This window comes from Nerophis ophidion, linkage group LG02 (genome assembly GCF_033978795.1).
Source record: "Nerophis ophidion isolate RoL-2023_Sa linkage group LG02, RoL_Noph_v1.0, whole genome shotgun sequence".
In the NCBI taxonomy this organism is placed as follows: domain Eukaryota; kingdom Metazoa; phylum Chordata; class Actinopteri; order Syngnathiformes; family Syngnathidae; genus Nerophis; species Nerophis ophidion.
Window position 1 is genome coordinate 61,692,784 of NC_084612.1, and position 15,262 is coordinate 61,708,045.

Consider the following 15,262-nt stretch of genomic DNA (forward strand, 5'->3'; position numbering starts at 1 on the left):
TGAAAGTGGTTGGACTTGGCATCTCATTTGTCCAACTTGCATACTCGTTTTTAAACACTTTGTTATGAGAGTAGCATATGTGTGTGGCCCTTTAATGTCTGGCAGCAGGTGAGTGATGTCAGTGAGTGTGCGGGTGGGCAAGCAAGTGAGAAAAAAGTCGCTGAGGGCGGGGGAGAAATACATTGGCATCAAACTCCGTAGCTTGCTAGCTTGTGCACGCTAGCTTTCTGAGACTCTTATTTTGTTAGCACAGGCAGGATGAAACAGGTCTTTTATGGTGAAGACAGGAACTCTGCAGTCGGTCTTTAAAGTTTTGACATTAGGTACGGAGTCTCTAGAAATAAAATGTGTTTCTCTGCGTCCGCCCTGTTAGTGATTTTTTTCTTAAATATGAGCTCGCAGCAGCCAGCGTCATCTCACAAGATCCTCGGGTGCCGAGAATGTCAAACAACTGACGAAAGTGAAGTCTTGGTATGATTGATGATTGCTCATTTTTATGTCTATTTTTTAATGCCTGGCTTGAGATCGACTGACACACCCTCCGAGATCGACCAGTCGATCGCGATCGACGTAATGGGCACCCCTGATATAGATGATGTATCGGGACAGATCCATTAGAGTTTTAATAAGAAATATGTCATATAGGAATTAATTACACACAATAACACATTAACAACATGCTATGTCACATGAATGGTTTTTGAAGTGATACCTTTGTGAAATAAAAAAAAACCAAGTAATTAAAAAAATAAATAAATTGGTGTCATTTTTGATATCAAATAAAACACAAAGCCGTTTGGATAATGAAGATAAAGTCAAATATACAAGCTTTGTTTTTCTCCAACGCCTCCATTCAGTACAACAGTTTGGCTAACAAAAATAGAGTGACACCTCTCACATCAAATACACAATCTTCACAGCCTGCATATTCAAACACTGATAAAGTTTGAAGATAATGGACAAGTGAACATCAAAGAATACAAATAAAACAATAATTTCTAAACAAGTTGTGACAACGTTCACGACACATCGCCTGCTTCACGTCATTAACACTCAGTCACAGCAGCTGATGGATTGTATTGAGAGAAAAAAAAACAACATCAAATAGTTTTCTCCTTGGCTGTATACTATTGTGTGGGGACAAGTGTCTCCAATATTGTCTACATCTGTCTCCATTTAAACACAGGAACCAGTTCTTAAACGCACGGCGGGAAAGGAGGGACAATGATGTTAAACTAAGTGGTTTGCTCCGAGGGAAGATCTCCCCAGCAAATTCCCTGTCGTTAGTCCGCCATGATAATCAAGCCAAATGACGCTAGTGCGCACGCGCCTGGCTTCGTGTTACCTAAAATGCATTAATTAATGTTTTATTGGTAACTAAAAAATTAGATGGTGTTTCTAACCGTCTGGAATTTTATCGCCAATTATCATTATACCGTTTACTGTTACATCCTTTGTCCATTAACAAGTAAAAAGTGAAGGACAGTCACGGCATTTCTGGCCGCTCATGTTGGTCAGTTTTTTTAGGGCGGTACGGCAAATGACGAGGGCGGTTGGGGCAGTTGCCGTGGTTAAATTCGAACCCTGCTACAGTAGTTTTGACCACCAGAGGAGACAAACCTATCAGATCACGCTGTTCGGTATTGTCGCTATTGATGGGTCTGCCTCAGACAGCATTACTATATTAGATCAAAAGAGTATAAATGTGACTATGGGCGTGTCATTTTATGTATGGAGGGCTCTCATAATGTTGAACAATGTATTTAAAAGCTAATATTCAATGTACCGTAGTTCCTTGAATTGCCGCCGGGGCGCTAATTAATTTAAAACCTCTTCTCACTCCTGCGCTTACCAAAGGCATGCGGTAAAAGTAAGCACGCGCTAATTATTTTAAAACCTCTTCTCACTCTGGCACTTACCAAAGGCATGCAGTAAAAATTTGAGTGTGATGTAAGATTGGACCTTAAATCCTACTGAATAGCTCTTAATCTTCTTCCCTTTATGCGATTTCAAATTACCGGTATTGAAATCAGCCTCCTCCATTTTGAAAATGATGACAGGGGAAGTGTCACTCGTGACGTCACCAGTTTGACCAGGCGGTAATACTAAGCATGCGCTAATTATTTTGCGAAGCGAATTTGACCCGGCAGTAATTCAAGGCAGGCGCATACTATATGCCCTGCTGCAATTCAAGGAAATACGGTATTACTACTTAACAGCCATAAACAAAGAATTACTGTATTGTGTATCATATTTAACAGATATATCCGACTTTTAAATAACATTATTTATTCAATTTGGAAAAATGTCTTCCAGTCGCGCCACCCGACTTTGCAGCACATTTCAAATTTAACAGGCTTCATTTGGATACCTGTATGAGCTTTTGCTGTTGTTTATACACCTCACTTTCAAATAGAATACAGCATTTTATGATAAAGTAACCGTTTTTTTCCGCCCGAATGCAGAAAATGGATGAATGGATATGGATGAAAAGTGTTGCAAAGTGCATGTGACTTCAAATAAACTTTTTTTTTTTTTTTAATATTTGAAAGCCATCATCCACAAGCATTGCAATCAGTCATAATGATCAGAAATGGTGAACAGCTCTTTGCATTTAAGAGTATTGTAATGTATGTCCTCCATTACTGAACATATTTACGATAATCCCAAGGGCTATGTGTATTTCCTTATATTACCCTTGTCAGCCTGTTCATTAATTCAGCACTGCTGCCACCTAGCGGCAGGTCTGTGTATTGTTGAAGCATTTCTAAAGATGCTAATGCTGAAAGAATTTTAGTGTTTTTATTTCAGAAACTTAAAAAAAAAAACATGTCCCGTGTTTTCAGGTCTGCTAAAAACATAAAAATGACTGGACAAAAGTTGTACAATTATGTCCACAGCATCTCAATTTGATATTAGTAAAAAACGTTATTGAAGTGTCATTTTCAATAGTCGTAGTAGTGTGTTCATTTCTGATGACAACTGACATTTTGGGGGTTCGAGGTGCCAGAACAAAGAACAAAAAAAATTGAATAAAGTGAAACACTATTCAAACTAACTACATTTAAAGTGTAACGTTAGACATGCATAATTGTTTACATTATTTATGAATGACATAATACACGACAATATGCATATCATATCATTGGCCTAATGATTATTATTACTGTTAAGATACAGTAAAATTATATTATAGTTGTCATTATTATATACCTTATTAGAGCACTGAATTGTTGCTATTTTTGTTTACTTTCAGAACTCAGTGAATCGAATGGGACGATGGATTGATTTTAAACATGACTACAAGACTCTCTACCCATGGTTCATGGAGACTGTCTGGTATGTTTGGTATTGTAAAGGACTAATGAGTATACAAAAAAAAGTAAAGGAACATTATTATCTCATTATTTTCATTATTCAATTTATAAATTTTTTGTTCACTTCCTGTTCTCAATTTATTTACCCTATACTCCATAAATAATATTATAACATAAATACAACTTAGTTAAGTAGGTTGTATTTCATACAGTGAAATGAATAAGATGATTAATAAGTTCAGAATGTTTGTCATGGTGGTGGTTCTTTGTACTTTGTAAAAACTTCTGAGTTTGAACAGTTTCTTAAATTGGATCATATTAGCACATTGTTTGATTTCTTTAGTTAATCAATTCCATAATAGAATTTTACATAATGATAAACTAAAGGTTTTAAATGTCTTACTTGCATACAAATGTTTTAAGTTAGATTTTTCTCTGAGGTTGTATTTCCCCTCTTTTGTTGAGAAGAATTGTTGTACATTCTTGGGTAACAGGTTTTATAGTTTGCTTTATACATAATTTTAGCTTTGTACAAATTCACTTAATCTTGGAATTTCCATATTTTCGATTCAATAAATTAAAGTTTTGAATGTTATCTACATCTACCATTATGTATTATTCTAACTGATCTTTATTTTTTTAAACACGGTGAGTGACTGAGGCGTACTTTTGTAGTTATTTCCCCATATTTCTGCACGATAACTCTGATATGGTAACACTAGTAGTGAAGAATATCATCTTAATTTTACATGTCAGGCTTTTCAGTTTGCTTCAAAGCATGTTTTAGCTGTCATACACGCTTGTTTGCATTTTTGTCGTCGTTGAGCGTCTTTTTAAAACTTTCAGGTGGGTGTTCAAGCAGCTGTATGACAAGGGTCTGGTGTTTCGCGGTGTCAAGGTCATGCCTTTCTCCACCGCCTGCAACACGCCGCTATCCAACTTCGAGTCCCACCAGAACTACAAGGTTCACAAAACTCCCTTCAACCATGTTAGGACATTGAGAGAAACTCACTTCCCCCAACATTTGCACATGTACAGGACGTTCAAGACCCTTCAGTTATCGTCAACTTTCCGCTGCTTGAGAATGAGGATGTGTGCCTTATCGCTTGGACCACCACTCCATGGACGCTCCCCAGCAACTTGGCCCTATGTGTCAACCCTGAGTTATCTTACGTTAAGGTGCAAGGTAAGAGACTTGACACAGAGAGTAGTATTCCAAATACAACAACTGGCAAATAATATGCAATCATCAACTGAATGTTCATTCAGTTGTTAGTAGAAAAAAAGCAGATAACAAAGGTGATATAGCTATTGTCGTTTCAAATGACAAATGTCTGGCTTTAAGAAAAAGATTGTGCCCCAAGTGGAGGAGTTCAAGTACCTCAGAGTCTTGTTCTCGAGTGAGGGAAGAGTGGATCGTGAGGTCGACAGGCGGATCGGTGTGGCGTCTTTAATAATGCGGACGCCGTATCGATCCGTTGTGGTGAAGAAGGAGCTGAGCCGGAAGGCAAAGCTCTCAATTGACCGGTTAATCTACTTTCCCATCCTCTCCTAGGGTCATGAGCTTGGGGTTATGACCGAAAGGACGAGATCACGGGTACAAGCGGCCAAAATGAGTTTCCTCCGCCGGGTGGTGGAGCTCTCCCTTAGAGATAGGGTGAGAAGCTCTGTCATCCGGGAGGAGCTCAAACTAAATCAGCTGCTCCTCCACATCGAGAGGAGCCAGATGAGATGGTTCAGGCATCTGGTCAGGATGCCACCCGAACGCCTCCCTAGGCAGGTGTTTAGGGCACGTCCAACCGGTAGGAGGCCACGGGGAAGACCCAGGACACGTTAGCAAGACTATGTCTCCCGCCTGGCCTGGGAACGCCTCAGGATCCCCCGGGAGGAGCTGGACCAAGTGGCTGGGGATAGGGAAGTCTGGGCTTCTCTGCTTAGGCTGTTGCCCCCGCGACCCGACCTCGGATAAACGGAAGAAGATTGATGGAAAATAAAATTAAGAAAATTAATTGTGGAAGTCCAAAACGGTTTCAGTTTTAGATGTAGCAGAGTAAAAAATTCTGGCGTTAAAAATAATGGAATCATGGAAAAACAAACAAAAAAACACTGCTACTTTGTTGCACCACCTCTGACTTTTATGACCGCTCGCAATCCTAGGCATTAACTTAAGGAGTGACAAGCAGCATTCTTCATCAATCTTGCGACAACTTTCTCTGATTGCTGTGGTCAGATCAGTTTTGCAGGATGGAGTCTTGTCATGGACCATTTTCATTACATTCCACCACAATTTTTCAGTTGGATTGGGATCCGGACTATTTGCAGGCCAAGACACTGACCTTGTACATTTTTCTTCAAGGAAAGTTTTTAAAGTTTTTGCTGTATGGCAAGATTCATTATCATCTTGAAAAATGATGTCATCATCCACAAACATACTTTCCATTGATGGAATAACAACAGTGTCCAATATGTCAACGTCATCGTTAGCATTTATTGAATATATGACAGCAATCTCCCGAGTGCCACTACCTGTCATGTAGCGCCGTATCATTAATGACTGGAAATGTGCATGTTTTCTTCAGGTAGTCGTAGGGCTGGGCGATCTTATGATCAGGATCAGGGATCTTGATTAATTTGAGTTTGGTCACGGTGATCAGCTATTTGCATATATTACCTCTATCAAACATGACAGAAATGTCTGTTAGAGGCTAACGCAGTAGTAAAAAGTAGGGAAGCAACGAAACTCGGTATAAACCTGCATGGAACAACTCGCCTTTATTGACCATTATCGTTTGTGTGTTTGTGTACAAACCCCAAAACCAGTGAAGTCGGCACGTCGTGTAAATGGTAAATTAAAAACAGAATACAATGATTTTCAAATCCTTTTCAACCTATATTCAGTTAAATAGACTGCAAAGACAAGATATCACTTTGTGAACAAAATGCGTGAGCAAATTGTCCAACAGTTTAAGAACAACATTTTTCAACCCACTATTGCAAGGAATTTAGGGATTTCACCATCTACGGTCTGTAATATAAAAAGGTTCAGAGAATCAGGAGAAATCCCTGCACGTGAGCGGCAAGGCCGTGACCTTCAATCGACCTTCGAGGTACCGCATCAAAAAGCCACATCCGTCTGTAAAGGATATCACCACATGGGCTCAGTAACACTTCAGAAAACCACTGTCAGTAACTACAGTTTGTCGCTAAATCTGTAAGTGCAAGTTAAAACTCTACTATGCAAAGCCAACATAATTTATCAACAACACCCAGAAACGCCGCCGGCTTCGCTGGGCCCGAGCTCATCTAAGACAGCCTAATGTAAAGTGGAAAAGTGTTCTGTGGTCTGATGAGTCCAAATTTCAAATTGTTTTTGGAAACTGTGGGCCTCGTGTCCTACAGACCAAAGAGGAAAAGAACCATCCGGATTGTTATTGGTGCAAAGTTCAAAAGCCAGCACAGATGGGTAACTTACACATCTGTGAAGGCACTATTAATGTTGAAAGGTACTCTGTTCGAACATTAAATATTTTGTCTCTGCAGTCTTATTCAATTGAATATAAGTTGAAAAGGATATGCAACTCATTGTATTCTGTTTTTATTTACGGATTAAACAACGTGCCAAATTAATTTGTTTTGGGGTTTGTACATTTGCATGTGTTTGTGTACATTTGCATGTGTTTGGGTCCGTGTGCTCCCGTTCCCCCGTCGCGAAAGTCAGGCTGGTAATGACGTAATTAATATCCAATCAGCGCTTTGCCTCTTCCCTCTTAAGTGCAGCCCAGGAGAATAAAATAAAGACGTCTGACTAACAATAATACAGAGGTTGAACCACAACATTTAGATGGAGAAGAAACTTTAGAGACAGTCTTAAATCTCATTGCGTGCTGCAGCTCACATGCAACCCTGCCATGAATGCGGACTCTCAGAGATGCATAGAATGTATTTGTGACTGAACTACCATATTAGTCCTGACTTGGATAGTAAACACACCTACTAATTTTATCAGAAAAATGCATTTTTGAATCAGACTTGTTTGTGTTTGCAAAGATAACATGTAAAAAAAAAACGCTGCAGACAGACATCTTTTTTTTTTTTAAATCTTTTTTGAGTTTGTGGATAAAAAACATTTTGTTCCTGATATAATGATTAAACGTGTTTTGTGTTGGTACACATTATTTTACAGTACCTCAAATTCAGACTGCACTTGAATGTACTTTTATTAAAGTAGAGTGGTTGAAAAACACTGGTGATGAATGGAGAATCCTTTTGAGCAGAAACACAATGGACGATTTTTCTTCCAGTAAAAGTACATTCTCACCCGCAACACCTGAAGTCAGCAAACTCTTTCAAAAGATGGCGCCATACAACCAACAACAATCCTTTTCAGTGTCTCTATTTGAGTTTGATGAAAACTATTGAACCCAAAACATTTAGGACATTAGCGAAGAAAAATCCATAAATTAGCCACACTGTTTTATAAGCCGCAGGGTTCTAAGCGTAGGAAAAAAGTGGCAGCTTATAGTCCAACAGTAGGTGTGGCGATATCATTCTCTGCATTTGACCAATCACCCTTGATCACCCCCTGGGAGGTGAGGGGAGCAGTGGGCAGCAGCGGTGGCTGCGCCCGGCAATCATTTTTGGTGATTTAAGTGTGTGACAATCATTGGTACTTTAACTTTTTAACTTTAACATTATACATATATTATACTATTATTTATACTTTCAAAAATTGAGTGATTACATAATTTTTTCACTCAGATTGATCTGAAAATTAAACTGTTACAGACTACTACGATTTATATGTTGGATTTATTTCAGTGTTTCTTAAAGCCAGAAAGTTGCCAAAACTATAGTTTTGTGTCATATCTGTTATCTGCTACAAAATTAAATATCTGAATGAACATGCTCCAAGTTGGGTGATTGCGTCATTATTTCCGGGTTTTGTGTATGTCATAATTTTAGAATGTCAGTGTACTTCCTTTAGAGCCATTGGATGAGGACTTGTGACGTCATTTACAGCCGACCTGAAAACATGTTAGTTATTAGTATTAGCCAATTTTATCAAGTGCATAACCCTGAGGCCTTCAGATTGTGCCTGGAGATCCTGTTTTTGTCATGGCTTGATTGTTGTTTTGCACTTCAGCTAAGGTCTTTCTTGTTAAAAAAATATACTGAGACCAAATTAATGAAGGAACATCTCAGAAAGGCTCTGCCACGACAAAAATATTTTTGGTGTCTTCTTGTATGATGTTCTAGCCTTTGTACTAGGGCTGGCCGATATGGCCTTCTATTAATATCTCAATATTTTTAAGCCATATCACGATACACAATATATATCTCGATATTTTGCCTGAGCCTTGAATGAACACTTAATGCATATAATCACAGCAGTATGATGATTCTATGTGTCTACATTAAACCATTCTTGTTCGTACTGCATTAATATATGCTCATTTTAAACTTTCATGCAGAGAGGGAAATCACAACTAAGTCAATTTAGCAAAACTGTATTTAGTAAACCGTTATTAAGCAGTGTCACAAACATTCATGTCATTTTCTAAACAAAGTGCAAGATTGTCAGATACATTTTAAAACAAGCTATTAGTGCACTTTTGTGCATGATGTAACTAAGATGACATCAAAACAACACTAAATTAAAGTGAACTTTTTGTACAGAACACCAATTACAATATTTTAAAACAAATAATGTGCACTTTTGTGCATAATGTCACACAAGATATTTCAATAAGTGTCACGTAAAAATGAGCTGCATATCAAATAGTATATGTCCTACGGTGTTGATGTGGAAATAGTCGCTTCGGCGTTTTGTGGTTGTGGCACCAAACAGAGATGTTGACATGCACTGTGAGGAAATCAAATAGTGTATGTCCTTCGCTATGTGGTAGGTTCCTGCGGACGTTATCTCCTTCTGTTGTTGCCAATTTTTTTTCATACGGTATTGATCTGGAAATAGTTGCTTCGGCATTTTGTTGGTGTGGCACTGAATGGAGATGTTGACATGCGGAGTTTCAAGCACTCCTTATTCTCTAGCGGGTGATTTTTCAAATGATGCTACATTAGCAGTGGTACTACGTTTTGTAGTAACGCTTTTGCGGCATAATTGTTCAACATCTTCCCACTTGAAGCCAAACCTCCGCCAGACGATGGATCCCGTGCTGTTTTTCTTGGGAATTAATTGTTCCTTATTATTACCAGATTGGCACTTTCTCTCTCTCTCGTATTACCACCCGCACCGCACCGTTAGCATCACAGCTACGTTACCATGTCGCTACCTGTCTGCTCCGCGTGAGCGTGTGACGTTGCACACGTGACGTATGTAAGAAGGTGCGCTTGTTGTAAGTCTCTGTGAGAAGGAAAGACAAGAAAGAGTGGGAAACGCATGAAGTGAAATGCCCGCAGCTAAAAGCAACTGCGTGAGAAGGTATACTCGAATATCACAATATAGTCATTTTCTATATCGCACAGAGACATACCCGCGATATATCGAGTATATCAATATTGCCCAGCCCTACTTCGTACATGTTTGTACTGATGGATGCTTCCAGTGAAACTTGCGCTCCAGCAGAAAGAAGCCCCTTTCACACAGAGATCCTACATAATTGGTACATTAGAGCATTAATAGACTTTAGATGCTGCATTTACCGTATTTTCCGCACTATAAGGCCCACCAGACTATAAGGCGCACCTTCAATGAATGGCCTATTTTGAAACGTTGGTCATAAATAGGGCGCACCGCATTATAAGACGCATAGAATAGACGCTACAGTAGAGGCTGGGGTTACGTTATACATCCATTAAATGGAGCTGCGCTAAAGAGAATGTCAACAAAACAGTCAGGTCAGTCAAACTTTAGGAATTGATTACAAACCAGCGTTCTGACAATTCCGTTCACTCCCAAAATGAATAAACAGCTGTTTTATTATTTTCCCCGAGGTAAATGGTATTTCGTTTATCTTTTAATAACTGCAAGGTATAACTTGTAGTGCAACATTTATATCACATAGTGGAGGGAAACTATTCTTCGATTCAATAAACACGTACAAAACAGTCTGATACTGTTACGGTAAATCAATTGTTTGTGTAATCACAATATAGTAACACTCGAAATAGTGCAAAGCACTAACAATATATCAATAACTCAACGTTGCTCAAACGTTAATGCCACACAAAATAAACATGTAAAGCTCACTTTATTAAGTTATTCCTCATCCACGAATCCTTCGAATTCTTCTTCTTCAATGTTCGAATTAAACATGCCACAAGAGGTCTTGCAACTACGGTAAGCAGCCGCCGATTTCATTTACCCCCGTAGAAGAAGAAGTGCGCGGTGCATGCTGGGATATATGAATGCGCGAGGCGTGCCGATTTCATTTCCATTTGTGTTTATGTAAAGACCCCAAAATGGCTCCTCTTGAGAAATATGATTTCAGGAAAGCAGGAATTGTCACTGAACTGCTAGAAAACATCAGCGACACTGACTCCATTAATGACGTCCTATATCCCAGAATGCACCGCAAGCTTTTTCTCCTACGGGGGTAAATGAAGTCGGCGGCTGCTTAAAGTAGTTGCGAGACCTCTTGTGGCATGTTTAATTCGGACACTGAATAAGAAGAATTCGAGGGATTCGTGGATGACCAATAACTTAATAAAGTGAGCTTTACATGTTTATTTTGTGTGTTGTGTTGTGTGACATTAACGTTTGAGCAACGTTGAGTTATTGATATATTATTGCTTTGCACTATTTCGAGATGTCATTAATGGAGTCAGTGTCGCTGCTGTTGTCTAGCAGTTCAGTGACAATTCCTGCTTTCCTGAAGTCATGTCTCTCAATAGGAGCCATTTTTGGGTCTTTACATAGACACACAAATGGAAATGAAAAGGGCACACCTGGCACAGTCATGTATCCCAGCATGCACCGCGCGCTTCTTCTCCTGTGGGGGAAAATGAAATCGGCGGCTGCTTACCGTAGTTGTGAGACCTGCTGTGGCTCAATATTGGTCCATATATAAGGCGCACTGTCAACTTTTGAGAACATTTTAGGGTTTTAGGTGTGCCTTATAGTGCGGAAAATACGGTATTTGTATGTGCCTCTCACACAAAACTCAGAAATGTAGACTTTTTAGGCCTGGAGCTGCACACAAAAAATGTCTGTTTTACAACAAAACCCCCAGTGAGCTTCACTGGCCAGGTTAAGTTGGGGCCCTTAAAAGGCAAAAGCCATCAGAAAGTTTTGCTGGCTATCATACATCTGTTTGTAATAGGAGCTATTACTTTTGTTTTGACTTTTATTTATTTTATGAGCTTGAATGAGCAAGCGTGCCAAGGTTTTGACTCCATGAAATATTGTCAATCTTTCTATTTGGCTTTATCAAGAAAGTCCCCGTTAACTGTCCTTACACAAAGACAATTGGAAGTTTCTGTAAAGCAGAACAAGACAAGGGGGAGTGTTTGATTTCTTCACACAATTTAAATTTTTTGCAAAATTGTGTCGCCCTATTTACAAACCTCAAACCCATAAGCATAACCCTATTCCTGCTTTCTACCATTCCTCTTGTCATTGTTGCTCTCCAGTCTGTTACAGCTCTCATCTTAAAATGCATAAGATGGACAACTGGCAGGTTAGTTGTCTCATTACTTACACTAGGAATCGCCACCAAAACCCTTCCTCGTTTCCTTGCTCGTCATATTTTATTCGAGAACATAAATCATGCCTTCCACCTGAAGAACGAGGAGGTATTCCGACAAATTGGTGCACATTGACAGCCAATTTAGATCAGGAAACGGCGAGAACGACGCGAAAAGACGCTTGGTTCCACTCCTTTTTAGCAAGGATTATGAGTCACTCTTCATCTAAATGGGAACATATGATTGTCAGTAGTCAGCATCCGAATGACAGCCAACCTTATACAGTAAGTGATGTTTGATTGTTTGTTGGCTCTCATAAAGTCTGCATTGAGTAATAATCAGTGATGTTGGAAAAAGAAAAAGCGAATGTCATGCGTTTTTGAAATTAATGTGCTGTTTGCCTATATATAAGCAAAATATGTAAATGTTATAAATGTGCCTGTTACTGCATTACATATATGCTTAGATTATGTATACAAAACCTTAAAGGAGTTATTTGGATGTTTTTAAAGCGCTTATAGGCAGGATAGATAGGCTCTCTAAGTCTACATTGTAAGCAGACTTTGGATCGCATTTATTTACTACTAAGAACTCATTTAAAATTTTTTACCCATTGTCATGTCTTACTTAATGATTGTGAACGATGCACCAAAGACAGTTACAGCGAGTGAGGTTATTATTCAGTCACACGCGCATTTATGTTTCAAACATTAAAACTCAAGTAAGTCGTTCTCTCTGATCCATATTGCTGTAATTATAACAATTTGTTGTAGATTTCTTATTTTTGATTAATTTATTCATCATTCAATCCGTATAATTCTAATTAAACAATTACTAGTCCATTTCATTTGAATGTCACAAAATTCCATAAAAATCTCAAGGCTTTGGTTTTGTTTTCTTACAAAAATGTGCATGTTTTCAGTTTTTCAAGGAAAGATTTTGGTATTTGAAGTACCGATGTGGTACTAATATTTGTTAACATGTAAAAGACTATCCATCACTACTGTTCCTAAAGAACAGATTTTTGGGAATAAGCTGACTTGAAGAGGCACTGAGAAAGAAGCCTTTTCACTTGGGATGGGAATCTTACAACAACTCTCACTTAAATTTTATTACGATTTGAGAGAGAATTAAGTCTCTATTTAACTGATCTTTTATTATTTATGTAAAATGTAATTAAACCTTTTCAAAACAAATTGCACGTAGGAATAGTTCCTCTTGGGTACAACAAGTAAGCACGGAAATGCTTGAAGAAACGTTTTGTTTATACAAACACCGTTTCCATATGCGTTGGGAAATTGTGTTAAATGTAAATATAAACAGATTACAATGATTTGCAAGTCATTTTCAACCTATGTTCAGTTGAATATGCCACAAAAACATATTTGATGTTCAAACTGATAAACTTTTTTTTTTTGTGGCAAATAATCATTAACTTTAAAATTTGATGCCAGCAACACGTGACAAAGAAGTTGGGAAAGGTGGCAATAAATACTGATAAAGTTGAGGAATGCTCATAAAACACTTATATGGAACATCCCACAGGTGTGCAGGCTAATTGGGAACAGTTGGGTGCCATGATTGGGTATAAAAGCAGCTTCCATGAAATGCTAAGTAATTCACAAACAAGGATGGGGTGAGGGTCAACACTTAGTAAGCAAATTGTTGAACAGTTTTAGAACATTTCTAAATGAGCTATTGCAAGGAATTTATGGATTTTACCATCTACGGTCTGTAAAATCATCAAAAAGTTCAGAAAATCTGGAGAAATCACTGCATGTAAGCGATATTACAGACTTTTGATCCCTCAAGCGGTACTGCATCAAAAACTGACATCTGTCTGTAAAGGATATCACCACATGGGCTCAGGAACAATTCATAAGCCACTGTCCGTAACCACAGTTGGTCGCTACATCTGTAAGTGCTAGTTAAAACTCTACTATGCAAAGCAAAACCCATTTATCAACAATATCCTGAAATGCCGCTGGCTTGGCTGGGCCCGAGCTCACCTAAGATGGACTGATGCAAAGTGGAAAGGTGTTCTGTGGTCTGACAAGTCCACATTTCAAATTATATTTGGAAACAGAGGACGTGGTGTCCTTCAGACAAAGAGGAAAATAACCATTCGGATTGTTTTAGGCGCAAAGTTCAAAAGCCAGCATCTGTGATGGTATGGGGGTGTATTAGTGCCCAAAGCATGGGTAACTTACACATCTGTGAAGGCACCATTAATGCTGAAAGGTCCATACAGGTTTTGGAGCAACATATGTTGTCATCCAAGCAATGTATCATGGACGCCCCTGCTTATTTCAGCAAGACAAATGTTACAACAGCGTGGGTTCGTAAAAAAAAAGTGTGGGTACTTTCCTGGCCCGCCTGCAGTCCAGACCTGTCTCCCATCGAAAATGTGTGACGCATTATGAAGCGTAAAATACGACAGCGGAGACCCCGGACTAAAGCTCTACATAAAACAAGAATGGGAAATAATTCCACTTTCAAAGCTTAGACCATTAGTTTCCTCAGTTCCCAAATGTTTGAGTGTTGTTAAAAGAAAAGGTGATGTAACACAGTGGTAAACATGTCCTTTCCCAACTACCTTGGCACGTGTTGCAGCCATGAAATTCTAAGTTTATAATTTGCAAAAAAAAATAGTTTATGAGTTTGAACATCAAATATCTTGTCTTTGTAGTGCATTCAATTGAATATGGGTTGAAAAGGATTTGCAAATCATTGTATTCCGCTTATATTTACAACTAACACAATTTCCCAACTCATATGGAAACGGGGTTTGTATATAATGGTTGATCATATTGAATCGATTCTTAACCGTTTTAAATAAAAATCGTGATTCAGATGTTATTCAATGTTTTTTGGGCCACCCCTATCTTTTACTGTCTGTATTCTGTGTGAAAAGTACCAGTAGGAAAGAGGACGTTTTTCAGCTTCTACGGTGGTGTCAGAGCTGTAACAATGCCTAGTTAGCACCTGTATGGAAGTGTGTATTTGTAATACAGTTATCTGAGTGTGAAGTTAAACACCTCAGACACCGTTCTCTAGCCTTGTGTCGAGAGCAATCTTTACTGTCCGATAACTTTTACAGGATTTGCTAGCGTCTGTGTATAGTATAAGGCACTGGCGAATAAATGCCGGATCTGCTGTTTGTAACTTTGATATACCAATTTTGCAGGATCTCTGTGTAAAAGATGTTAGTGGGAGTAGGAACTTGTTTTATACCTTATTCTCCAGTTTGCACACATGCAAATGTACTATGACTTAACAATTACTCCACGGTTGTCACT

General features: G+C 38.6%; 1 protein-coding gene across 1 annotated transcript in view; it reads left to right on the top strand.

Moving 5' to 3' along the window:
* Window positions 1-15,262, top strand: part of iars1 (isoleucyl-tRNA synthetase 1) — a 118,987-nt gene that overhangs the window by 7,004 nt on the left and 96,721 nt on the right. Inside the window, exons 5-7 of the mRNA XM_061888025.1 lie at window positions 3,257-3,339; window positions 4,164-4,281; window positions 4,356-4,503. Coding sequence (XP_061744009.1) covers window positions 3,257-3,339; window positions 4,164-4,281; window positions 4,356-4,503 — 349 coding nt within the window. The remainder of the gene's footprint in view (window positions 1-3,256; window positions 3,340-4,163; window positions 4,282-4,355; window positions 4,504-15,262) is intronic.